This window comes from Hypanus sabinus, chromosome 26 (assembly GCF_030144855.1).
Source record: "Hypanus sabinus isolate sHypSab1 chromosome 26, sHypSab1.hap1, whole genome shotgun sequence".
Classification (NCBI taxonomy): Eukaryota; Metazoa; Chordata; class Chondrichthyes; order Myliobatiformes; family Dasyatidae; genus Hypanus; species Hypanus sabinus.
In genome coordinates this window covers 13,653,334-13,678,565 of record NC_082731.1, presented here as the reverse complement: position 1 = coordinate 13,678,565, position 25,232 = coordinate 13,653,334, and the positions used below count along the sequence as shown (strand labels likewise).

The 25,232-nt window shown below is 45.8% G+C and overlaps 1 protein-coding gene across 1 annotated transcript in view; it reads left to right on the top strand.

Annotated features, from left to right (window-relative positions):
- LOC132381581 (uncharacterized) overlaps window positions 1-25,232 on the top strand; it is a 206,082-nt gene that overhangs the window by 158,162 nt on the left and 22,688 nt on the right. The window contains exons 25-28 of the mRNA XM_059951077.1: window positions 1,519-1,680; window positions 5,263-5,601; window positions 9,024-9,163; window positions 14,840-18,273. Of these exons, the coding sequence (XP_059807060.1) occupies window positions 1,519-1,680; window positions 5,263-5,601; window positions 9,024-9,163; window positions 14,840-16,295 (2,097 nt within the window). The 3' untranslated portion in view covers window positions 16,296-18,273. The remainder of the gene's footprint in view (window positions 1-1,518; window positions 1,681-5,262; window positions 5,602-9,023; window positions 9,164-14,839; window positions 18,274-25,232) is intronic.

Here is a 25,232-nt window from a genome sequence, read left to right as displayed (position 1 = left end):
CCATCCAGGGGCTGCGTTCCTCGATGGTTATCAGATGCTTCGGGACTTTTTCGATTACAGCCAGTATTGTCGTGTCATCAGCACAATGCAGGTTATTGATTATTCTGCCAACGGATCTCACCCCTCAATTTCCTCGTCAATCAGCTGATCTGGGAGACAAGGTCATGGCCAAGTGACGGAGGAAATCTGTGTTTGTTACCAACATGATCTGGCCTAGTGTGGAAATGATCACCCTCATTCCTCACGCCAGCAAGCTTTTACTGAAGATCAATCAGAAAAGGCTTCAATCTTGTTTACAGTGGGAGCTTCCCGAAGTGCAAACAGATTTCAGGAAAGGAAGGGAAACAAGAGACATCTTTGTAGATGTGAGATGCATTCTCGAGAAGACAAAAGAATACCAGGAGGATGACTAGACGTGGAGTATTGACCCCAGCAAGGCCTTTGGCTGTGTCCATCAGGACAAACTATGGATCACATTAGGAAACGTGGCTGTACGGGAACCTCGTGGGCAGTCTTTACAACAGTGCAAATGGAACAAGGGGGAACAAAATGGTTCAGCATCTGCAGAGGAGTTCCCTGTGATGCACCATCAATAGCTCTCTCTCGGACGTGGAGGCGAGATATCGGCTTTTATTGACTGGAAGAAGGTACAGACAATGAGTGACCACCATACTACATCCTGGAGACTGAGAGGCCAGGCTCAGGCCTTGATCACCTTTATACCGGGGTCTGTGGGAGGGACCACAGGAGCAGTCAGCAGGGGGCGTGTCCAGACAGGTATATGTAGTTCACCACAGGGAGACAGTGTAGGAGGAGCCACGGTCTGTGGGAGGGGCCACAGGGGCAGTCAGCAGGGGGCGTGTCCAGACAGGTATATGTAGTTCACCACAGGGAGACAGTGTGGGAGGAGCCACAGTCAGTGGGAGGAGCCACAGGAGCAGTCAGGAGGGGGCGTGTCCAGACAGGTATATGTAGTTCACCACAGTGTGGGAGGAGCCACGGTCAGTGGGAGGAGCCACAGGGGCAGTCAGCAGGGGGCGTGTCCAGACAGGTATATGTAGTTCACCACAGGGAGACAGTGTGGGAGGAGCCACGGTCTGTGGGAGGAGCCACAGGGGCAGTCAGCAGGGGGCGTGTCCAGACAGGTATATGTAGTTCACCAGAGGGAGACAGTGTGGGAGGAGCCACGGTCTGTGGGAGGGGCCACAGGGGCAGCCTGATCTGTCTCCATGCTCTGTGTAATGAATTAATCTGTATGAACAGCTTGCAAGACACTGTGACAATAATAACTAATTCCAATGATAATGCACCCAATTCTGAAATGCTTTTCCGTCTCAGGGCTCTGCAGTCTCTTCTTATCACTGCCTTTAAAAAATAGTTTCCTGCTAAAAATGATGTTTTTTTAAAAACTTCCACACACTGTTTTCCATTTCTCAGATCTGCACACTCACTGAAGCTCTCTCTCTCTGGCCCCCCTGACAACCCCCTCCTCCATCTGTCACTGTGCCCGCCGTGGAGTCGGCGGCCCGGACGCTCGCCCAGCCGTGCGGGGAGAGGGCGAGGCGGGCGGGAGACGATGCCGGGGAGCAAGTTCCAGCAACGACTCCGAGCCACTGGGACCGCATGCCCAAGCGGCAGGTTGCAGAGGGAGTGCTGGGGCCCCCTCTCGGCGGCGGTGGGGTTTGAGGAGAGACGGGGAAGTGTCCGAGGACCAAGCGCCTCCGGCTGCTGCATTTCATTGCTTGTCGCTTGCCTCCGCTTCCCCCCACCCCCGCCACATTCCCGGCATAGTTCTCCTTTCTGCACACAATACTATTTATGTGTCGCACTCCTGACCTTAAGACCGCAAGACGTCAGAGCTGAATTAAGCCATTCCCCCCCCCCCCCGATCCCAGCTCAACGCCCTCACCCGTCAAGAACCCATCAAGGTCCGCTTTAAATACCCCCCAAAATTTTCCTGAACACATTTGACCAATTTGTCTTTTTACAGTAAGGAAGTCCCAGTACTACCGGTCTGCAAGACAGGATTTTCACTGTGTCTCAGTGCCTGTGACAACAATAAACTCAACTCCGTTTACAGCCTTTTTCTCTGTTGGTCTCCTCGCTTCTCACTTGTTGCCTTTATTTGTCCAATTCAGCCTTTTATGATACTTTTGTTTTCAAATAAAGATAAAATCCTATTTAAAGATGAGCTTTACATAGAGTGAAATATGTCAAAGACCAATACAGTCCACTCCCCAGCTGACAGTGCTCCTGAATCTTCTTTAATTAATTGGAATTAAATTATTTAGTTAGAGATAAAAAATGTTCACTGATATACCAACATTTACAGATTGGCCATCGCTTTATTGAAGTGAAGACGGTTGTGCACTGGATCGAATGTGACTGCCCTTGGGTAATTTGAGAAGTGCAGCACAGAAAACAGGCCCTTCAGCCCATCTAGTCTATACCCAACCATTTAAACGGCCTCTTCCATTAGCCTGCAGGCCTCCTTACCCCGACTGTCCATGCACCTATCCAAACATTGAAAGGGCTTGCATGCACCCCTTGCACTGGCAGCTCATTCCACACTCTCACGACCCTCCGAGTGACAAAGTTTCCCCTCATGTCCCCCTTAAACTTTTCACGTTTCACCCTTAACCCCCCAGTTGTTGTCCCACCCACCCTCGGTGGAAAAAGCCAGCTTGCATTTACTCTATCTCTTATCACTTTGTATTTTGTACACCTCTATCAAAAAAAATCTCTTCTCAGTCTTCTGCATTCTAAGTTTTCCTTATAACTCGGGTCCCCCAGGCCTGGCAAGAGCTTGTAAATTTTCCCTGCGCTATTTCAACCTTTCCTGTAAGCAGGTGACCCCCAGCTACACACAATAATCCAAACTAGTCTCATCCAGCTTAGAACATCTTAATATCTTATAACATCCCATCTCCTGCAACAAGACCTGGGTGTCATTGTACACCAGTCATTGAAGGTGGGCATGCAGGTACAGCAGGCGGTGAAAAAGGCAAATGGTATGTTGGCATTCATAGCAAAAGGATTTGAGTACAGGAGCAGGGAGGTTCTACTGCAGTTGTACAAGGCCTTGGTGAGACCGCACCTAGAATATTGTGTGCAGTTTTGGTCCCCTAATCTGAGGAAAGACATTCTTGCCATAGAGGGAGTACAGAGAAGGTTCACCAGATTGATTCCTGGGATGGCAGTAATTTTATATGAAGAAAGACTGGATCGACTAGGCTTATACTCACTGGAATTTAGAAGATTGAGGGGGGATCTTATTGAAACATATAAAATTCTAAAGGGATTGGACAGGCTAGATGCAGGAAGATTGTTTCCAATGTTGGGGAAGTCCAGAATGAGGGGTCACAGTTTAAGGATAGGGAAGCCTTTTAGGACTGAGATGAGGAAAAACTTCTTCACACAGAGAGTGGTGAATCTGTGGAATTCTCTGCCACAGGAAACAGCTGAGGCCGGTTCATTGGTCAGTTATTTAAAACAGAGTTGAGGAGGTGTGAAATGCACTGCCTCGGAAGACGGTGGAGGCCAATTCTCTGGATGCTTTCAAGAAGGAGCTAGATAGATATCTGATGGATAGGGAAATCAAGGGATATGGGGACAAGGCAGGGACTGGGTATTGATAGTGAATGATCAGCCATGATCTCAGAATGGCGGTGCAGACTTGAGGGGCCGAATGGTCTACTTCTGCACCTATTGTCTATTGGCTATATTTAAGAGGGAGTTAGATATGGCCCTTGTGGCTAAAGGGATCGGGGGTATGGAGAGAAAGCAGGTACAGGGTTTTGAGTTGGATAATCAGCCATGATCATACTGAATGGTGGTGCAGGCTCGAAGGGCCGAATGGCCTACTCCTGCACCTACTTTCTATGTTTCTGTTCCAAACACGTTGATTTATGAAGGCCAATGTGCCAAAAGCTTTCTTAAATTAATTTATTAATATTACCCATGGAAGACATTCCATTCCTGGGCTTGGAAGATCTGTGTCAATAAACTGCCTTCACCCTCATCAGTCCCTGCTTCCACCGAGTCTGTCGCTGTCTCACAATTACTGCACATCCTCTGCAGGGAAGTGTGCTGCTGGGCTTTGACAGAGGAGACGGTGAAAGGATGTCACACAGTCCCAGCGAATACCTATGTTTGTACCAGTAGAGAGTGTCAGCAAATATCACAGGATGACTGGATGCCGTATCGGTCAGAAGCAGCTGCAGGGTTGTCAGTGAAGCATGTCAGAGGATGAGCCGTGGCCCAGCCCTAGCAGGGATCCTGGGGTTATCATCTCAGGTGAACATTCAAGATCCGTTGCTGAAGGGACATTGATCTGAAAGGATGATCATTTCCCTCTTCATAACTGTTCCAAAGACTATTTTCCAATATTAAATAAACCTGACAATGTTTGGCAAATCTAAGGAGTGCTTCTCTTAGGATTTGATCTATATTTACTTGTTGATCAACATCACAGATAATATCAAAAGTTCAAAATAAATCTATTATCAAAGTATATACATGTCACCATATACAACCCTGAGATTCTGTGAGCACACTCAGTAATCTATAGAATAATAACCATAACAGAATCAATAAAAGGGCACTTTACGAGGGCATTCAGCCAGAGCGCTGAAGAGAATAAACTGTGCAAATACAAAAAGAAGATAAAATAATAATAAATAAACAAACAAACAATACATAACGAGAACATGAGATGATGGGTCCTCGAAAGTGTGTCCACTGGTTGTGGGAACCTTTCAATGATGGGGCAGGTAGTGAAGTTATCCCCTCTGGTTCTAGTGTCTAATGGTTGAGGGGTAATAACTGTTCCTGAACTTGGAGGTGTGAGTCCTGAGGAAACTCTGCCTTCTGGCAGCAGCGAGAAGAGAGCATGTTCTGGGTGGTGGGGGTCCTTGAAGATGGATGCTGCGTGGTTGTTGCTAGACATAATTTGGTCTCTGTGCTCCTTCATTACCGCAGTTACGAAAGGTGATAAAATCTGAAGCTGTGAAGAGTTTGGAATTTAATAAAACCCGTTTTGTTCGTTTTTTTGTGCGGGAGGAGGGATTTGGAAATTGACTTGCATGTTCCATTTATGTTCGGCGAGGAGGGATGTAGGGATTGACGCACCTGTTCCGTTTATGTTCGTTTCTTTTTGCGGGGAGGGGAATTCGGGGGCCGATGATTTTGCTGCCCTTCTTTTCATTCCAGGTTTCAGGGTTACCCTGAGAAGATTTTCATGGTGGTCACTCCTACCCACAGATCATCGGGGCACAGAAAGCGCTCAATCGAACACCCACCGCTCCCAATTCGCATGCGCACGCACCTCATACCGGAAGTGACGTCTACAAGGGGTCGCCGTTGGGCTCTGCGCCGGAGGCGCCTGCTCAGGTGAGCGACGTGTTTTCAGTCGGCACGGAGACGGTTTCTGCCCCCCGGGAGGTATCGCTCAGCTTGGGACGGGGGCAGCAGCCGGCAACGGGGCACGACAGCGGGCAGGATACGCACTTCCGGCCCAGGAGGCCCGGTGGGCGCCGGCGCCGGGAGCTGGAGGATGTTGGCGCGTCGCTGGGCACAGGTGGGGGCTGGTTTAATCGTTTCGTGAGGAGCCGAGTAAATGCCCCTTCCCCAGAAAAGGGGGAAGAAGTTACCCCCAAACCAGGAAAAGCTGGGACTACTCTGCAGTGGTGGGAAGAGAGTCGGTTCGGGTCGGACAGATGGGAGTGAGGAGAAGCTGGTCCAGCTGCAGGGAGGGCAGGAGGTGCATCTGGTACAGTGAGGTCGGGGTGAGCATGGAGATGGACTGTGGGTAAGGTTACCTGGTCCAGGTGCGAATGGGAACAATTTGAGAGTCCAAACACCGACAGAGGGATGTGAAAAAGTGTGAGATACAGAGCAGCAGCGCCTGCCGGGGAGTGAAATACACCGAGCCAGTATTGCAGGACTGATGCAGATTTAAAAAAAATAAAGTTGTGGCTCTGACTTTTTAAATCCTGAAGGCAGAGACGTGCCAGTACCATCTTTAAAGCTTCTTCTGACAGTACAGACCGACAGGAGAAGGTGGCCACAAGGAGTTGGTGATGTGGACTCAATAATGAATTGATATCCAGGAATGAGGTTGTAGCCATCGCTGAATCGTGGCTGAAGGATGGTTGTAGTTGGGAGCGGAATGTCCAGGGTTACACGTTGTATTGGAGGGATAGGAAGGTAGGCAGAGGGGGTGGCGTGGCTCTGCTGGTAAAGAGTGGCATCAAATCAGTCGAAAGATGTGACATAGGATCATAAGATGTTGAATCCTTGTGGGTCGAGTTAAGAAACTGCAAGGGTGAAAAGACCCTGATGGCAGTTGTACACAGGCCTCCCAACAGTGGCTGGGAGGTGGGCCACAGATTGCAACAGGAAATAGAAAAGGCGAGTCAAAAGGACAATGGAAGGTTTTAACATGCAGATGGATTGAGAAAATCAGGTTGGTAATGGATCTCAAGAGAGTGAGTCTGTTGAATGCCCAAGAGATGGCTTTTTAGAGCAGTTTGTCGTTGAGCCTACTAGGGGATCAGCTATACTGGATTGGGTGGTATGTAATGAACTGGAAGCGATTATGGTAAAAGAACCCATGGGAACCAGTGATCACAATATGATTGAGTTCAACTTGAAATCTGATAGGGACAAAGTAAAGTCTGATGTAGCAGTATTTCAGTGGAGTAAAGGAAATTACAGTGGTATGAGAGAGGAGTTGGCCAAAGTAAATTGGAAGGAGCTGTTGGCAGGAAGGACAACAGAGTAGCAATGGTGTGCGTTTCTGAGAAAAATTAGGAAGGTGCAAGATTTTTGTATTCCAAAAGTGAAGAAATACTCAAATGGTAAAATAGTACAACTGTGGCTGACAAGGGAAGTCAAAGCTATTGTAAAAACTAAAGACAGGGCATACAACAAAGCAAAAATTTGAGGTTCGGGAAGGTTTTAAAATCCTAGAGAGAGCAACTAAAAGATTCATTAGAAGGGAAAAGATGAAATATGAAAGCAAGCTAGTAAAGTGGATAGTAAAAGCTTTTTCAAGTATGTAAAAAAATAAAAAGAGACGACAGTGGATAAGGACCACTAGAAAATGAGGCAGGAGAAATAATAACGGGGGACAAGGAGATGGCTGATGAACTAAATGAGTATTTTGCATCAGTCTTCACTGTGGAAGACACTAGCAGTGTGCCAGATATTGTAGTGTGTGAAGGAAGAGAAGTAAGTGCAGTTACACGGGTGAACGTGCTCAAAAAGCTGTAAGACCTAAAGGTACGTAAGTTGCACAGACCAGATGAACTGCACTCTAGGGTTCTGAAAGAGGTAGCGATAGAGATTGTGGCAGCATTAGAAATGATTTTTCAAAAAATTGTTGGACTCTGGCACGGTGCCAGAGGACTGGAAAATCACAAATGTTACTCCACTCTTTAAGAAAGGAGGAAGGCAGCAGAAAGAAAATTATAGACCAGTTAGCCTGACCTCAGTGGTTGGGAAGATGTCAGAGTCAATTGTTAGGGATGAGGTGATGGAGTACTTGGTGACACAGGACAAGATAGTACAAAGTCAGCATGGTTTCCATCAGGGAAAATCCTGCTTGGTGAACCTGTTGGAATTCTTTGAGGAGATTACAAGTAGGATAGATAAAGGGGATGCAGTTGATGTTGTATATTTGGACTTGCAGAAGTCCTTTGATAAGGTGCCACACATGAGGCTGCTCACCAAGTTAAGAGCCTGTGGTATTACAGGAAGGTTACTAAGTGGTTAGAGCATTGGCTGATTGGTAGGAGGCAGTGAGAGGGAATAAAAGGATCCTTTTCTGCTTGGCTGCCAGTGACTAGTGGTGTTCTGCAGGGGTCGGTCTTGGGACCACTTCTTTTTATGCTGTATATCAATGACTTAGATGATGGAATAGATGGCTTTGTTGCAAGTTTGCAGGTGATACGAAGATTGGTAGAGGGGCAGGTAGTGTTGAGGAAACAGGATGCAGAAGGACTTAGACAGATTAGTAGAATGGGCAAGAAAGTGGCAAATAAAATATAATATTGGAAAATGCTTGGTCATGCACTTTGGTAGTAGAAATGAATATGCAGACTATTTTCTAAACGGGGAGAAAATCCAAAAATTTGAGAAACACAAGGACTTGGGAGTCCTTGTGCAGAACACTCTAAAGGTTAACTTGCAGGTTGAGTCGGTGGTGAGGAAGGCAAATTCAGTGTTTCAAGAGGTCTAGAATACAAGAGCAGGGATGTGATGCTGAGGCTTTATAAGGCACTGGTGAGGCCTCACCTTGGGTATTATGAACAGTTTTGGGCTCCTCATCGTAGAAGAGATGTGCTGGCATTGGAGAAGGTCCAGAGGAGGTTCACAAGGATGATTCCAGGAATGAAAGGGTTATTATACGAGGAATGTTTGATGGCTCTGGGTCTGTACTTGCTGGAATTTAGAAGGATGGGGTGGGAAGATCTCATTGAAACCTTTTGAATGTTGAAAAGCCTAAACGGAGTAGATGTGGAAAGGATGTTTCCCCTGGTGGGGGAGTCTAGGACAAGAGGGCACAGCCTCAAGATAAAGGGGCGTCCATTTAAAACAGATGCGGAGAAATTTCTTTAGCCAGAGGGTGGTGAATTTGTGGAATTTGTTGCCACGCAGTCATTGGGTGTACTTAAGGCAAAGATTGATAGGTTCTTGATTGGTTACGGGGAGGAGGCCGGGAAGTGGGGTTGAGGAAGAGGAAAAAAAGGATCAGCCATGATGGGCCAAATGGCCTATAATTCTGCGCCAGTGTATTACGGTCTAATCTCGGGTCACTCGATTTCTCAGTCAGCTTCGGTTATAGTATCAGCTGGGGTTGTTTTCTCTGCAATCTTCTTGTCTTCAGCAATGCCCGTAAAGTTCTTTTCTGATCACCCGGGAAAGTGGATGGCTTGTCCTCTTGCTCTGCCTTTCACAACTCACACATTCTTTTGGCTACGTTTCTGCTGTCTAACTGCTCCCCTTCACCTCTTGGCCAGATTAACCTGCCTACAGCTCGCAGGGTCCCTCTGTGCCACAGCAGCTCACATGAAGAAAATTCGCCTTGGAATGGAATTCACAAGTTCATCACTGCCAAGTATTTGAGACTCGCCATTAAAGCTCACCTTACGGAATTAACGTAAAACAGAATTGATAATGTAGGGGACACGTTATCTAAATTCCTTCCAATTAAAAATATTAATAGACCAGGAATAATTACCGATCAACATCTCTGCAGATGGACCCCAGCTATCGGATAATCCACCACTCAGCTAATTCCAGACGTAAAGCAGTTCCATGCAAGTCCAGGATTTTCTTGAACAAACAATAAGCTGCTGGAGGAACTTGGTGGCCCGACAGTCCATTTCCCTCCTCTGGTGCTGCCTCTCTCCATTTTATCCCTCCAGATTCCAGCATCCGCAGTCTGTTGTGTCTCCGGGACTTGCCTGAAAGGGGGCAGAATGTATATGTGTCATCTGTCAGATAGCTTTGGCAACGTAGTAAACGGTTGTCCTTCACAGTAACTCACTGAATCGGAATCGCAGTGAGAAGAGTTCAGGTGCCACATCATTGCAAACCTTTACATTTAAACCTTTACCTTTAAATGTAAATTTCAGAGCTCATTGAGCTGAAAATGATCGTCCAGGTATTGAATGGTGAGGTGTTCAAACCATATTCCAAACACGGGGAAAAGTCAAAAAGCCCAGACTCAAACTGCAAGTTAACCTTTCGGGAATCCTGCACCCAAATCCCTTTGCACCTCCGATTTTTGAATTTTCTCCATGTTGAGAAAATAGTCTACACCTTTATTCCTTCTACCAAAGTGTATGACCATACACTTTCCCTACACTTACCCAATCCCCCGATCTGTCCAAGTCTTTCGGCAGACTTGCTGCTTCCCCAAAGCAACCTGCCCCTCCACCTGTCTTCTCTATAGTCCACAAACTTTGCCGCACAGCCATCAATTCTATCATCCAGATGATTCATCTGTAACCCATACACCATCCCCTGTATTTCCACACCGTTCCGCCTGCCAATCTGCTATCTATGCTAGTCTCTTTTCTGTAATACTACAGCTCCGATCTTGTCATGTGCGACTCCTTGTCGAAGGGCTTCTGAAAAATCCAAGTGAACAACCTCCACTGACTCTCTTTTGTCTAACCTGCCTGCTATTTCCTCAAAGAATTCTAACAGGTTTGTCAGGCAAGATCTTCCCTTGAAGAAACCATGCTGGCTTCGGCCTATTTTATCATGTACCTCCAAGTACCCCCAAAGCTCATCCTTAATAATGAATGGGCTCCAACATCTTCCTAACCAGGCAAGCTGGCCCATAATTTCCTTTCTTCTGCCTCACTTCTTTCCTGAAGAGTAGAGTGGCATTTGAAGTTTTCCTGTCCTCCGGAACCATTCTAGACTCCACCGATTCTTAAGAGATCATTACTAATGTGTCCACAATTCCTTCATCTCGCTCTTTCAGAACTTGCAGAGTAGTCCATCTGGTCCAAGTGATTTCTACCCTCAGACCCTTCAGCTTTCTGAGCACCACCTCATTTGTAATAGCAACTCCACTCAATTCTGCCCCCAATACACTCGAATTTCTGGCACACTGCTATTGTCTTCCATAGAGATTGATGCAAGATACTGATTAAATTCATCCCCATTTCTTTGTCCTCCATTATTACCTCTCCAGCATCATTTTCCACAGACCCATGTCCACTTCTGCTCCTCTAGTATTCTTTATATATCTGAAAAAAAACTTTTCATATCCTCTTTTATATTATTCGTTAACCATGTTTCGTCTTTTGTCTCATGTTCTTTTTTGTTGCCTTCTGTTGTTTTTAAATGCTTCACAATCTCTAACCTCCCACTAATATTTGCCCTCTCTTTTGCTTTTCTGCTGAATTTGATCCCTTATCAGTCATGGTTGCCTCATCCTCCCTTTAGAATACTTATTCGTCTTTCAGGTGTATCCATCCTGCACCTTCTGAATTGCTTCCAGAAACTCCAGCCATTGCTGTTCTGCCGTCAGCCCTGCTAGTGTCCCCTTCCAATCAACTTTGGCCATCTGCTTTCTCATGCCTCTGTATTTCCCTTTACTCCACTGTAATACTGATACATCTGATTTTATCTTCTTCCTCTCAGACTGCAGGGTGAATTATGATCATTACCTCCTAAATATTGAATTAAATTGACTTTATTACTTCCTTAACATACATGAAATTTCTACATTACGTCCCTGTCTAAATATCCAATTTATAGTAATTTGTAATAAAATAGTATGTACAACAGGACAGTCAATATTACATAGAAATACAATTGTATTAATCATTCTGGTGCCTGGTGGAAGAAGCTGTTCCCAGAGCCTGCTGGTCCTGGCTTTTATGCTGCGGTACTGTTTCCCGGATGGTAGCAGCAGGAACAGTTTGTGGTTGGGGTGACTCGGGTCCCCAGTGATTCTTTGGGTCCTTTTTACGCACCTGTCTCTGTAAATGTCCTGAATCGTGGGAAGTTCACATCTGTAGATGCGCTGGGCTGTCCGCACCACTCTCTGCAGAGTCCTGCGATTGAGGGAAGTACAGTTCCCATACCAGGCAGTGATGCAGCCAGTCAGGATGCTTGGAATTGTGCCCCTGTGGCTCCTTAATCAGATCTGGCTCATTACACAGAACCCAATCCGGAACTGCCTTTCCGTAAGTGGGCTCCATGCAAGCTGCTTTAAAAAGCCACTTCGTAGGCATTCTACACATTGTCTCTCTTGAGACCCAGCACCAACCTGATTTTCCCAATCTACCTTCATACTGAAATCCCCCATGACTAGCGTTATTATTGCATGCCTTTTGTATTTCCCATTGAAATTTATATTCCGCGTCTAGACTACTGTTCGGGGGCCTGTATCTAACTCGCATCAGGGTCATTTTACCCATGCAATTTCTTAACTCTACCTACGTCTGCTACGTCTTCTACGTCTGCTGATCCTACATCGCTTCTTTCTAAGGATTCAATTTCATTTTTTACATCAACAGAGCCACCCCACCCCCTCTGCCTACCTGCCTGTCTTTTTGATACAATGCGTAACCTTGGATGTTAAACTGTCAACTATAATCTTTCAGCCATGACTCAGTGATGCCCACAATGTCATAAGATCTCTGGCTGCCCACTCCATCTTTGTCTCTTATAATCATGTACAGTGGCATGCAAAAGTTTGGGCACCCCAGTCAAAATTCCTGTTACTGTGAATAGCTAAGCGAGTAAAAGATTACCTGACTTCCAAAAGGCATAAAGTTAAAGATGACACATTTCTGTAATATTTTAAGCAAGATTACTTTTTTATTTTCATCTTTTACAGTTTAAAAAAATAACAAAAAAGGATAAGGGCCCGAAGCAAAAGTTTGGACACCTGTTCAAACTGTTCAAAAGTTCAGTACTTAGTAACACCCACTTTGGCAAGTATCACAGCTTGTAAACGCTTTCTGTAGCCAGCTAAGAATCTTTCAATTCTTGCTTGGGGGGGGTTTTCACCCATTCTTCCTCACAAAAGGCTTCAAGTTCTGTGAGATTCTTGGGCCGTCTAGCATGCACTGCTCTTTTGAGGTCTATCCACAGATTTTCGATGATGTTTAGGTCGGGGGACTGTGAGGGCCATGGCAAAACCTGCAGCTTGCGCCTCTTGAGGTAGTCCATTGTGGATTTTGAGGTGTGTTTAGGATCATTATCTTGTTGTAGAACCCATCCTCTTTTCACCTTCAGCTTTTTTACAGATGGAGTGATGTTTGCTTCCAGAATTTGCTGGTATTTAATTGAATTCATTCTTCTGTCTACCATTGAAATGTTCCCCATGCCACTGGCTGCAACACAAGCCCAAAGCATTATTGATCCACCCTCATGCTTAACAGTTGGAGAGGTGTTCCTTTCATGAAATTCTTCACCCTTTTTTCTCCAAACATACTTTTGCTCATTGCGGCCAAAAAGTTCTATTTTAACTTGATCAGTCCACAGGACTTATTTCCAAAATACATCAGGCTTGTTTAGATGTTCCTTTGCAAACTTCTGATGCTGAATTATGTGATGAGGATGCAGGAAAGGTTTTCTTCTGATGACTCTTCCATGAAGAACATATTTGTGCAGGTGTTGCTGCACCGTAGAACAGTGCACCACCACTCCAGAGTCTGCTAAATCTTCCTGAAGGTCTTCTGCGGTCAAACGGGGGTTTTGATTTGCCTTTCTTGCAATCCTATGAGCAGTTCTCTCGGAAAGTTTTCTTGGTCTTCCAGACCTCAACTTGACCTCCACCGTTCCTTTTAACTGCAATTTCTTAATTACATTATGAACTGAGGAAACAGCTACCTGAAAATGCTTCGCTATCTTCTTATAGCCTTCTCCTGCTTTGTAGACATCATTTATTTTAATTTTCAGAGTGCTAGCCAGCTGCTTAGAGGAGCCCATGACTGCTGATTGTTAGGATGAGGTTTGCATCAAACTTGCATCACCTGACCTTCCCTGACAATGACTGTGAACAAGCTATAGCCCTAACAAGCTAATTAAAGTCTGAGAGCACAAATCTCTTGGGTGCCCAAACTTTTGCACGGTGCTCCTTTCCTTTTTTTCACTTGTACAAAACAAAAATAATACACTAATCTTGCTTAAAATGTTGAAAAGAATGTTTCATCTTTAACTTTTTCTGGAGATCAGTTCATTTTCTACGCACTTAACTATTCACAGTAACAGAAATTTTGACCAGTGGTGCCCAAGCTTTTGCATGCCACTGTACATCTCTTTAGCAAGTCACGTATGATCCTCCTTTCCTCCATTCAGGAAATCCCTGTCTCACTCAAGCTATTCTCGAGAGATATACCCTCTAATCCGGGAAGCATCCTAGTGAACTTCCTCCACCTCCTCTAACGCTTCCACATTCTTCCCGACCAGAACTGAACACAATATTCCAGGTGTGGTCTAACCAGGGTTTTAAGCTCAGCACTGGACTAGAACTCACCCACAATTCCAACATACCACATCTTCTCAATCAGAGCTGAGAGTGGTAGCAATTCAGTCACAGAAACTCAAATTACTCATATTGTGTCGTTTCCCTTTTCTGCTGGTAACTTTTGTGAATTCCTTTGGCAGGGTATTGACGGGCTTGACCTGAACATGGCAATCCGATCACAGCAGGATCTGACAGTCACTCAGTGTATCGGCAGCTGAAAACCGTGCGAGGAGAAATGCTCGCCTGCTATACCTCTGCTGGGAAGCGGTTTCAATCCTCATTGCGACCGGCAGGTCTGTGAGACTCGTACACAAGACAAATCGTTCCAGATTCCTCACTGTCGATGGAGATTTAAACACGTCCAGAGAAGGGAGCACTAAATAAAGAAAGTAAACACCCATTGTGAGTGCGATAGATTTTCACTGATCACCTGCTAGCTTGAACTCCTCAACCCACCTTCCTTTCTGGCTCCTTCCCCCTTCCTTTCAAGTCGTGACAAAGGGTCTCCTTGTGAAAACTTTGCGAGTGTTGTGAGAGATTGTGATAATCGATCAGCCCAAGGTAAACTCAGGTGGATGTTACAGAATAGAAACCTACAGAACACTACAGTGCAGAAACAGGCTCTCTGACCCATCCAGTCCATAACAAAATTTTCTTCCCATCTCGGAGTGAGTGAACAGGTGTTCCCTCAAACAACTCGAGAAGTCAGAAACACAGTTCGAGTTGGTAATGGTTGGAAACAAAGCAATCTTCAATCCCAGCAGGAGTCTTATCTTTCACGCACTATCACCTATTGTGTGTCTGGTCGGTGGACTGCAGATACAACCATTGCTGAAAACGCTTCACATCAGTGACATCATTTCATGTTTCCTCTGTGGGAGGAAACTTTAAGCATTCCAGTGCCCCGATAACACACCAACAAAAGCACACAGCTGAGATGCCTTTCACCTGCTCTGAGTGTGGAAAGGAATTGATGAGAGCTTCTCAACTACGTATACATCAGCAAATTCACACCGGAGAGAGACCCTTTACCTGCTCAGAATGTGGGAAGGGGTTCACGAAGTCAGCTAACCTGAAGAGGCACCAAAAAGTTCACTCAAGCGAGAGGCCATTTACCTGCTCCGAATGTGGGAAGGGATTCATTGAGTCATCCAACCTGGTGATGCACCAGCGGGTTCACACCGGAGAGAAGCCCTTCACCTGCTCCGAGTGTGGGAAGGGATTCAGTCGGTTGTGTAACCTGGTTATACACCGACAAGTTCACACTGGTGAGAGACCCTTCACCTGCTCCGAGTGCGGGAAGGGATTCAGTCGGTCAACCCACCTCCTGAGGCACCAGCACATTCACAGTGAGGAGAGTCCATTTACCTGCTCCGTCTGTGGGAAGGGATTCACCCAGTCAACCTATCTGGTGATGCACCAGCGAGTTCACGCCGCTGAGAGACCGTTCATCTGCTCTGTCTGTGGGAAAGAACTGGCAGATTCCTCTCAACTACTGATACACCAGCGAACCCACAAAGCAGAGAAATCATTCATCTGCTCTGTGTGTGGAAAGGGATTTGCTCACTCAGCCAAACTGAAGAGACACCACCGGGTCCACACTGGGGAGAGACCGTTCATCTGCTCTGAGTGCGGGAAGGGCTTCACTCAGTCATCCTCCCTGCGGACACACCACCGTATTCACACGGGGGAGAAGCCGTTCACGTGCACTGAGTGTGGATTGGGATTCATCACTTCATCCATCTTGGTAGCTCACCAGCGAGTTCACACTGGGGAGAGGCCATTCACCTGCCCCGACTGCGGTGTGGGATTCAGTCGGTCATCGCACCTGCAAACTCACCGGCGGATTCACACCGGGGAGAAGCCGTTCACTTGCTCCGACTGTGGTATGGGATTCAGTCGGTCCTCCAACCTGCTGAATCACCGGCGGGTCCACACTGGGGAGAGGCCGTTCACCTGTGCTCAGTGCGGGAAGGGTTTCACCCAGTCATCCCACCTGCTCACGCACCAGCGAGTTCACACCGGCGAGCGGCCGTTCACCTGCTCCGAGTGTGGGAAGGGATTCACCGAGTCCTCCGGTCTGCTCACCCACCAGCGGGTCCACACCGGGGAGAGACCATTCAGCTGCTCCGAGTGCGGGAAAGCATTCACTCTCTCTTCTTACCTGCTGAAGCATCAGCGTGTTCACACCAGAGTGAGACCGTTCACTTGCTCCGAGTGTGGGAAGGGATTCAAAGTCTTTTCCAAGCTGCAGAAACACCAGCAAGTCCACACGGGGGAGAAGGATTAATGGTGCTGTGTCCGGCGTCACAGCTGCTGAAACGCCTGTGGGGTTGGGATTCTGCAGTTGTTATCTATCAGTCTTCCGAACTTGGCCTGAATTTAACATTCTGGATCTCAGCCCAATAAATATCCTCAATTTTAAACAAACTGGGCCAGATTGAGCTAGGTTTTCACATGGTTTCTGATCAGGAGCCCTGCTGATCTTGCCTGTTGTGTTCCTGTCTCCATCAACTATTCCCTGTTCCAGATCGTAACCACCCTCTGAGGATATTATATACATTAAGCTGAACACTATATCATATGTGTGCCGGGGACTGTCCCGATTTACTGTGCTTTTAATACATAAAATTACAGTAAAACCCTACTGCACTGAGTACAACACGTAGTACACCTGCAATACTACAGTGTTACAGGCCTGGAAATGCCACCGGCCTGACGTCCTCATTACACCTCAACTGTCAGTGGACAGCAGTTCACTCACCAAGGTTCAAATCAAAAGCTGTCCATCACTCTCTCCTCATTTAAGTAAAACGAACACCTCATCGATTAACTGAGCTCTGCCAACTTGCACACATTCTTCAATCAGACTCTGTTTACCAGCGCTCAGGGAGAACAGCCTGGGCCCTGTCACCACACCGTTCTGAGGTTTGAACACAGAATGCCATTTTCAAACAAAACGCTGTGTCCCTACATTCAAGATAAACCCACTTGCCCGAACTGCCACTTCCTGTCAATACAGGCTCGCAGATATTTCTCACATTCACTGACAGCAACACAATCCAACTCTGCACAGAGTCAATGCTTCTGTACCTGTTGAAAAAATATGTATTCTGAAATGCCATATAAAGCAATGGCCTTGTATTGAGATCAGTTTTTAAACAAAATCTCTCAACAACTGTGACAGTGGGAAAGTGTGTATGGAACCAGAGGAAATAGCAGAGGTACTTAATGGATACTTTACGGATGTGCTGGAGCTTTTGAAAAGCATCAAGTAGGATATGTCGCTGAGACCGGATGAGATGTACCCCAGGTTACTGTGGGAGGCGAGGGAGGAGATTGCTGAGCCTCTGGTGATGATCTTTGCATCATCAATGAGAATGGGAGAGGTTCTGGAGGGTTGCAGATGTTGTTCCTTTAATCAAGACAGGGAGTAGAGATAGCCCAGGAAATTATAGACCGGGGAGTCTTACCTCTGTGGTTGGTAAAGTTGATGGAGAAGATCCTGAGAGGCTGGATTTATGAACATTTGGAGAGGTATAATATGATTAGGAATAATCAGCATGGCTTTGTCAAAGGCAGGTTGTGCCTTACAAGCCTGTTTGAATTTTTTGAGGATGTGACTAAACACATTGATGAAGGTAGAGCAGTAGATGCAGTAGCAGTAGTGGATTTCAGCAAGGCATTTGACAAGGTACCCCTTGCAAGGCTTATTGAGAAAGTAAGGAGGCATGGGATACAAGGGGACATTGCTTTGTGGATCCAGAATTGGTTTGCCCACACAAGGCAATGAGTGGTTGTAAACTGGTCATATTCTGCATGGAGGTCGGTGACCAGTGGTGTGCCTCAGGGATCTGTTCTGGGACTCTTACTCTGTGATTTTTATAAATGACCTGGATGAGGAAATGGTGGAATGGGTTAGTAAGTCTACTGATGACACAAAGGTTGGAGGTGTTGTGGATAGTGTGGAGGGCTGTCAGAGGTTACAGTGGGACATTGATAGGATGCAAAACTGGGCTGAGAAGTGGCAGATGGAGTTCAACCCAGATAAATGTGAAGTGATTCATTTTGGTAGGTCAAATATGATGGCAGAATATAGCATTGATGGTAAGACTCTTGGCAGTGTGGAGGATCAGAGGGATCTTGGGGTCCAAGTCCATGGGATGCTCAAAGCTGCTGCGCAGGTTGACTCTGTGGCTCTGTGACTCTGTGGACTCTATGGTGTATTGGCCTTTATCAATCGTGGAATTGAATTTGGGAGCTGAGAGGTAATGTTGCAGCTATATAGGACCCTACAAGGATGTTGCCTGGATTGGGGAGCATGCCTTAAGAGAATAGGTTGAGTGAACTCGGCCTTTTCTCCTTGGAGCGACAGAGGATGAGAGGTGACCTGATAGAGGTGTATAAGATGATGAGAGGCATTGATCATGTGGATAGTCAGAGGCTTTTTTCCAGGGATGAAATGGTTGCCACAAGAGGACACAGGTTTAAGGTGCTGGAGAGTAGGTACAGAGGAGATGTCAGGGGTAAGTTTTTCACTCAGAGAGTGGTGAGTGTGTGGAATGGGCTGCCGGCAACGGTGGTGGAGGTGGATACGATAGGGTCTTTTAAGAGACTTTTGTATAGGTACATGGAGCTAGAAAAATAGAGGGCTATGGGTAAGCCTAGTAATTTCTAAGGTAGGGACGTGTTCGGCACAACTTTGTGGGCTGAAGGGTCTGTATTGTGCTGTAGGTTTTGTATGTTTCTAACTGCATCTTTCAATCAATATTGCCACATAATTGGTAAGAGGCAAAGTGGCAAAGCTCGTGTTCACATCCTTACTGTTAAGCTGTAGGTATTTACCAGCTCTGTAAGAGCTATTTGTTCCGCTTTCAGCCTGTTTGGGTTATTGTTGAAGATAAGTGATGATGTGGAATGTGTGCCATCCAATTAACGAGAGGTTTTCTTGGCAAAGGACAATAAGGTTGGACTGGGAGCTTTTGTTCTTCACCATATAACAATCACAGCACGGAAACAGGCCATCTCGGCCCTCCTAGTCCGTGCCGAACTCGTAATCTCACCTAGACCCACCTATCCGCACTCAGCCCATAACCCTCCACTCCTTTCCTGTCCATATACCTATCCAATTTTACCTTAAATGACACAACTGAACTGGCCTCTACTACTTCTACAGGAAGCTCATTCCACACAGCTATCACTCTCTGAGTAAAGAAATATTCCCTTGTGTTTCCCTTAAACTTCTGCCCCCTAACTCTCAAATCATGTCCTCTCGTTTGAATCTCCCCTACTCTCAATGAAAACAGCCTATTCACGTCAACTCTATCTATCCCTCTCAAAATTTTAAATACCTCGATCAAATCCCCCCTCAACCTTCTACGCTCCAATGAATAGAGACCTAACTTGTTCAACCTTTCTCTGTAACTTAAGTGCTGAAACCCAGGTAACATCCTAGTAAATCGTCTCTGCACTCTCTCTAATTTATCGATATCTTTCCTATAATTCGGTGACCAGAACTGTACACAATATTCCAAATTTGACCTTACCAATGCCTTGTACAATTTTAACATTACATCCCAACTTCTGTACTCAATGCTTTGATTTATAAAGGCCAGCGTTCCAAAAGTCTTCTTCACCACCCTATCTACATGAGACTCCACCTTCAGGGAACTATGCACTGTTATTCCTAGATCTCCCTGTTCCTCTGCATTCCTCAATGCCCTACCATTTACCCTGTATGTTCTATTTGGATTATTCCTGCCAAAATGTAGAACCTCACATTTCTCAGCATTAAACTCCATCTGCCAACGTTCAGCCCATTCTTCTAACCGGCATAAATCTCCCTGCAAGCTTTGAAAACCCACCTCATTATCCACAACACCTCCTACCTTAGTATCATCGGCATACTTACTAATCCAATTTACCACCCCATCATCCAGATCATTTATGTATATTACAACAACATTGGGCCCAAAACAGATCCCTGAGGCACCCCGCTAGTCACCGGCCTCCGTCCCGATAAACAATTATCCACCACTACTCTCTGGCATCTCCCATCTAGCCACTGTTGAATCCATTTTATTACTCCAGCATTAATACCTAACGACTGAACCTTCTTAACTAACCTTCCATGTGGAACATGGAAATTTTCTTGAGGAGATGAAGAGAGAAGTCGCCGGGTAGAACCGGTCGTAGCAGACAATCCAGTGGGAGACCCGTTGTTGGATTGCGAGCGATGTTCAGAAGGTGGTGTGTGCTTTCACGCTGACCGAGGGCCCAGCACGCGTGAGTGACAGAGAAGTTCAAAATGAGCTCCAACTTGTACACATTTGACTGTTAGAATGGGCCCTTTTCTTTTTGTTATTCTTTACTAACCGTTTAGTTAAGAATCATAAATATAATCCCTTTAATCGTATTCAGTGTACTGTCTGTTATTTCATGGTGTTAATTTGTAACAGGGTAGCAAATGACACAGCATCCACACACACCGGGGTTTGGGGTGGGATCGAGTGCACCTCAATCTCACGAGTTTGTCGGGGCCGGAGGTTGTTTTCCCCAGACTTACACAGCCAAGGAAACCAAGGGGTTTTCACTAGTATCTGTGTGACAGGGTAAAATGCACAACCCTTGTTATCCAGGATACGTAGTGACGTGTCTATCACAATATTAAACTAAACAGAGGTTATGGTTCATTTGTTTTCTCCTCCGGGCTGAATACGAATGAGTTTTGTGGATACAGTTGTTAGCCTGGAATTTAAATCTGTGGAATGAGCCCAAGAAAATAACTGGGAACCTGTCTACAGATCCACCAGAACTCAAAAACTCATCAAGTAACATGACCAACACAGTCAAAGGCCTTAGAAAAACTAATAAAAATCACAGCCAAAATTTTCCAATTCCTTTTACACTAGTGCAGAACTAGGCCATTTGGCCCACCTAGTCTGCTCCACCTTTACTATCCCTCTCTTCTGCATCCCCCTACCTTCTCCCTGTAACATTTCATGTCTTTCCTAATCAAAAGCCTGTCAGCTGCTACTCTAAATGTGCCCAATGACTTAGCATCCATGGTTGCCTGAGGCAATGAATTTCAAAGCAATTAAGGTTTGAAAAGTCCCGCACAGTATCCTAAAACCTGAAAACACAAACCCAAGTCAGTATGTCAGTAGGCCCAGGTATTTCACCCTAATCTCCTTGGTAACCAAATATGTTCCAGAAAATCGATGTCAGAGCAAATTTATTGTCAACAAATGTATATGTCTCCATGCAGTACACAACTGTGGGGTTTAAAATATATAGATTGTGGAATCAGTTCAGTGTTGTAGTGAGTGAAGTTGGTTCAGGGGTCTCGTGGCTGTCGAGCAATAACTTCCTGAACCTGGTGATGTGGGACCGAAGGATTGTGTACCTCCTGCTCCGATGGTAGTGGTGAGCGGTGTTGCGTGGCCTGGGTGCTGGGGGTCCTCGATGCTGGATGCTGCCTTGCAGATGTGCTCAGTGATGGGGAGGGCTTTCCCTGTGAGTGACTGGGCTGTGTCGGCCACACTCTGTAGACTTTTCCACTCCTGGAGGTGATGGAACCAGTCAGGGTGCTCTGGGCGTCTGTTGTACATGAATTCGTCAAAATTTTAGATGATGTGCCAAACCTATGCAAACTTTTCAATGAAAAGGACTGAACTAAAAAAATCATTGTGTATAATGTTCATCAGTGTTTGACAGTTCATATCTGTCAGTGAAATCCTTCAGCCTCAAAAGCTAAACCTTCCCTGTTCTGTTGCAATCTCTGACTTTGCAAATATTGCCCTTGTCCTGCTTCTGTTTTGTAAGTGTATCTTAAATCTATTTTTTCTCTCAATCCCACCATTAATTTAACAGTCTTTGCCCTGTATACAGCAGTCTCATCTCCTTGATAATTTTGAAATGGACAAAATCTAATCTGTAGATTGAAGTTATATAAGACTTTGATGGGGCCTAATTTGGAGTGTTGTGTGTGACACAGACAGCTATGGCGGCCAAGTCACTGGGTATATTTACGGCAGAGGTTAACGATGTCAAGAGTTATGGGGAGAAGTCAGGAGGATGGGGTTGAGAGTGATAACAGATTAGCAAAGGTCAAATGCTGGAGCAATCTCGATGGGCCGAATGGCTTAATTCTGTTGCTGTGTCTTGCAGTTAAATAGTGTTCTCAGATCCCTCTGTCGTACCACACTCTCTGGTGCCCTACCATTCACTGTGTAACTCCTACCTAGTTTGTCCTCCCAGAGTACAACACCTCACATTTGTCTGCATTAAATTCCATCTGCCATTTTTCAGTCCATTTTCCCAGCTGCTCTAGTCCCCGCTGAAAGCTTTGAAGGTCTTCCTCGCTGTCCACTACACTCCCGATCTTGGCATCATCACAAATTTGCCGATTAAGAATGAGATTATCGAAAGGTGGTGCAGGAACCAATTGCCACCTTCCTTCTATTTCCTTGTTACAGTATTATGTCAGAAACCCCTGGAAATGCACGCAAATGTAAGTTGTTTCCATAACTGACATTGTTTTTTTGTTAAAAGTTAAGTTATTTCTTAAATAAATTAAAAAGCATATGAAGTTGTTGCTTTCTGGTTCTCCCTCTTTGGAAAGGTTTTAGAAGACGTCAAGTGAGTCACAGATTTCAAAGATCAGAGAATATCACCGGGTAAGATTACAGCAGCTAAATGGGCATTGCAGTTCAAAGTCATCTGTCTGGGGGGTGGGGGGTAAGTGAAAGGGGGAAAGAGAGAGAGAGAAGTGGAGTGTGAGAAAGAGTGCAAAACAATAAATTTTACATAACGCACTAAAAGCTGGATGAACTCTGCAGGTCAGGCAGCATCCAGGAAAATGAACAGTTTGACATTTCGAGCTGAGACCCTTCCTCAGGATTGGAAAGAAGGGGGAAGACACCAGAATAAAAAGGAGGAGAGGGGGAGGGGAAAGAGCAGGTGAAGGCAGTGGGTGGGAAAGGTAAAGAGCTGGAGAGGAAGAAATCGTCTTTCTCTCCTAGGAGCGGAGACTGGACCTCATGAGAAAGACTAGATGAGAAGAGGAAAGAAGCCAGAGAATGGGAGAGGGGAAGGGTCTTTTTTACTGAAGGAGAAATCAATATTCATTGCATCAGGTTAGAGGCGACCCAGAAGGAACATAAGGTATTGCTCCACCACCCTGACAGTGGCATCATTGAGGCATGAGAGGCCATGAACCGACATGTTGGAATTATTTATAATAAGTTGAATTAGAATTGGGGTGCGGAATGTCTCATTGACACCTATTGGATACTGAAAGACCTTCATGCAGTGGACATCGAAAGGATGTTTCAAATAAGAAGGGAGTCCAGGACCAGAGGACGCAGCCGCAGAATACAAGGACATACCTTTAACACAGATGAGAAGAAATTTACAGTATTTAGCCAGAGGATGGGGAATCTGTGGAATTCATTGCCACAGACGCTGTGGAGGCCAAGACACTGGTATATTTAAAGCAGTGTTTGATTTGTGAGGCCGAAGGTCATGGGAGAAGGCAGGGGAATGCGGCTGAAAGCGATAATAAATCAGTCATGATGAAATGGCAAAGCAGGCTGGACGGCCCAAGTCTGCAACTATGATTCCCTTCTGCACTCCACCGAACCACAAATATACACACACCCCATGGGGTAAATTTCCTTCCATGTTTAAATCTGATCCCTCTGTAGCTCTGACAGGAATGAGATGGGCCGTCACTCTGCTCTCAGTCCTCATTCCAATCAGTTTTCCCCAGCTTGAGGTCCCTGTGGTGCAGTAACCCCGAGCCATTTAGAAATCAGTTTCCTTCATTGTTCAGTGTTGAAAAGAGCTGGGGGTGGGGGGGGGGTACAGTTTAAAATCCCACAGGGCCCAGGAAATGAAGAATATCTGGGACCAATGTCTTTGTTGCTCTGAACCCAGGAAAGCCATCACCCTCTCTTTCACCCTAACCAGTCCCCATGATTCACTCGTGTTTTTAAAATTAACCCTTTGCACCCCAAATCTGAAATGTCCATTGATAGATCACGGGAGCAGGCAACCTGTTCCTGGGGTCTGTGTGAAAGGCTGAGCCTTGCTCATCTCCTTTAAACATTTCCTTTCTCACCTCAAACCTTGCACCCTCTTGTTTTTTGTTTCTACCCTGGGGAGAAAGACTCAATCATCCCTATCTACAGCTCCCTTGATTTCAGAAACTTCCATCAGGGTGCCTGTCCGCCTCTGAGGTTGCAGAGAAAACAATCCAAGATGGTCCAACCTCTCCTTATATCTCATGTTCTCCAGTCCAGTTAACTCATTCATCATCCTCCTCTCCACTCTCTGTAAAACCTCCACATCCTTCCTGTAGCGTAGCGACTTGCCCTCCACACAATCTTCCAATTGTGGCCAAACCTAAAGCTGCAATGGTACCCCAGCTTTTATCCTTGATGCCCAACTGAAGAAGATGAGTACACCGTGTGCCTCCTTTAGCAGGTTACCCGTTTGTGTTGCCGGGTTCACCCTGCAATCCTTCTGTACATTCCTCTTGCATTTAGAATCCAGCAACAGGCCCTTTGGCCCATCTAGTCTCTGCCAAACTATAATCCTGCCGAGTCCAGGCAACCCACACCTGGACCACAGCCCTTCATTTCCCTCCCTTCTATGTACCTATCCGAACTTCTCTTAAATGTTGAAATCAAACCTGCATCCACCACTTCCACTGGCAACTCATTCCCCACTCGCACTACCCTCTGAGTGAAGAAGTTCCCCCTCAGGTTTCCCTTAATTATTTCACCTTTCAGCCTTAACCACTAGTTCTAGTCTCTCCTACTCCCAGTGGAAAAGCCTGCCTGTGTATGTAAACTCATTTTGTAATCAAATTTCCCCGTGTTCCTGCGCTGTAGGGAATAAAGTCCTCATCTATTCAACCATTTCTTATAACTCAGGCACTCAAGTCACGGCAACGCCCCTGTAAAATTTCTCTGTACTTTTTCAGTCTTATGATATCTTTCCTGCAGGCAGATGGCCAGAAGTATACATAATATCCTGATTAGTCCTCACCTTCATCTTGTACAACTTCAAAATAACACAGCAACTCCTATACTCCAACCAAGAAATTCTGGAAATCCAAAGCAACACACACAAATGTTGGAGGAACTCAGCAGGTCAGGGGTATCAATGGCAGGGGTATCCAATCTGGGGTCTGCAGACCCCTTGGTTCGGTAGGGTCTCT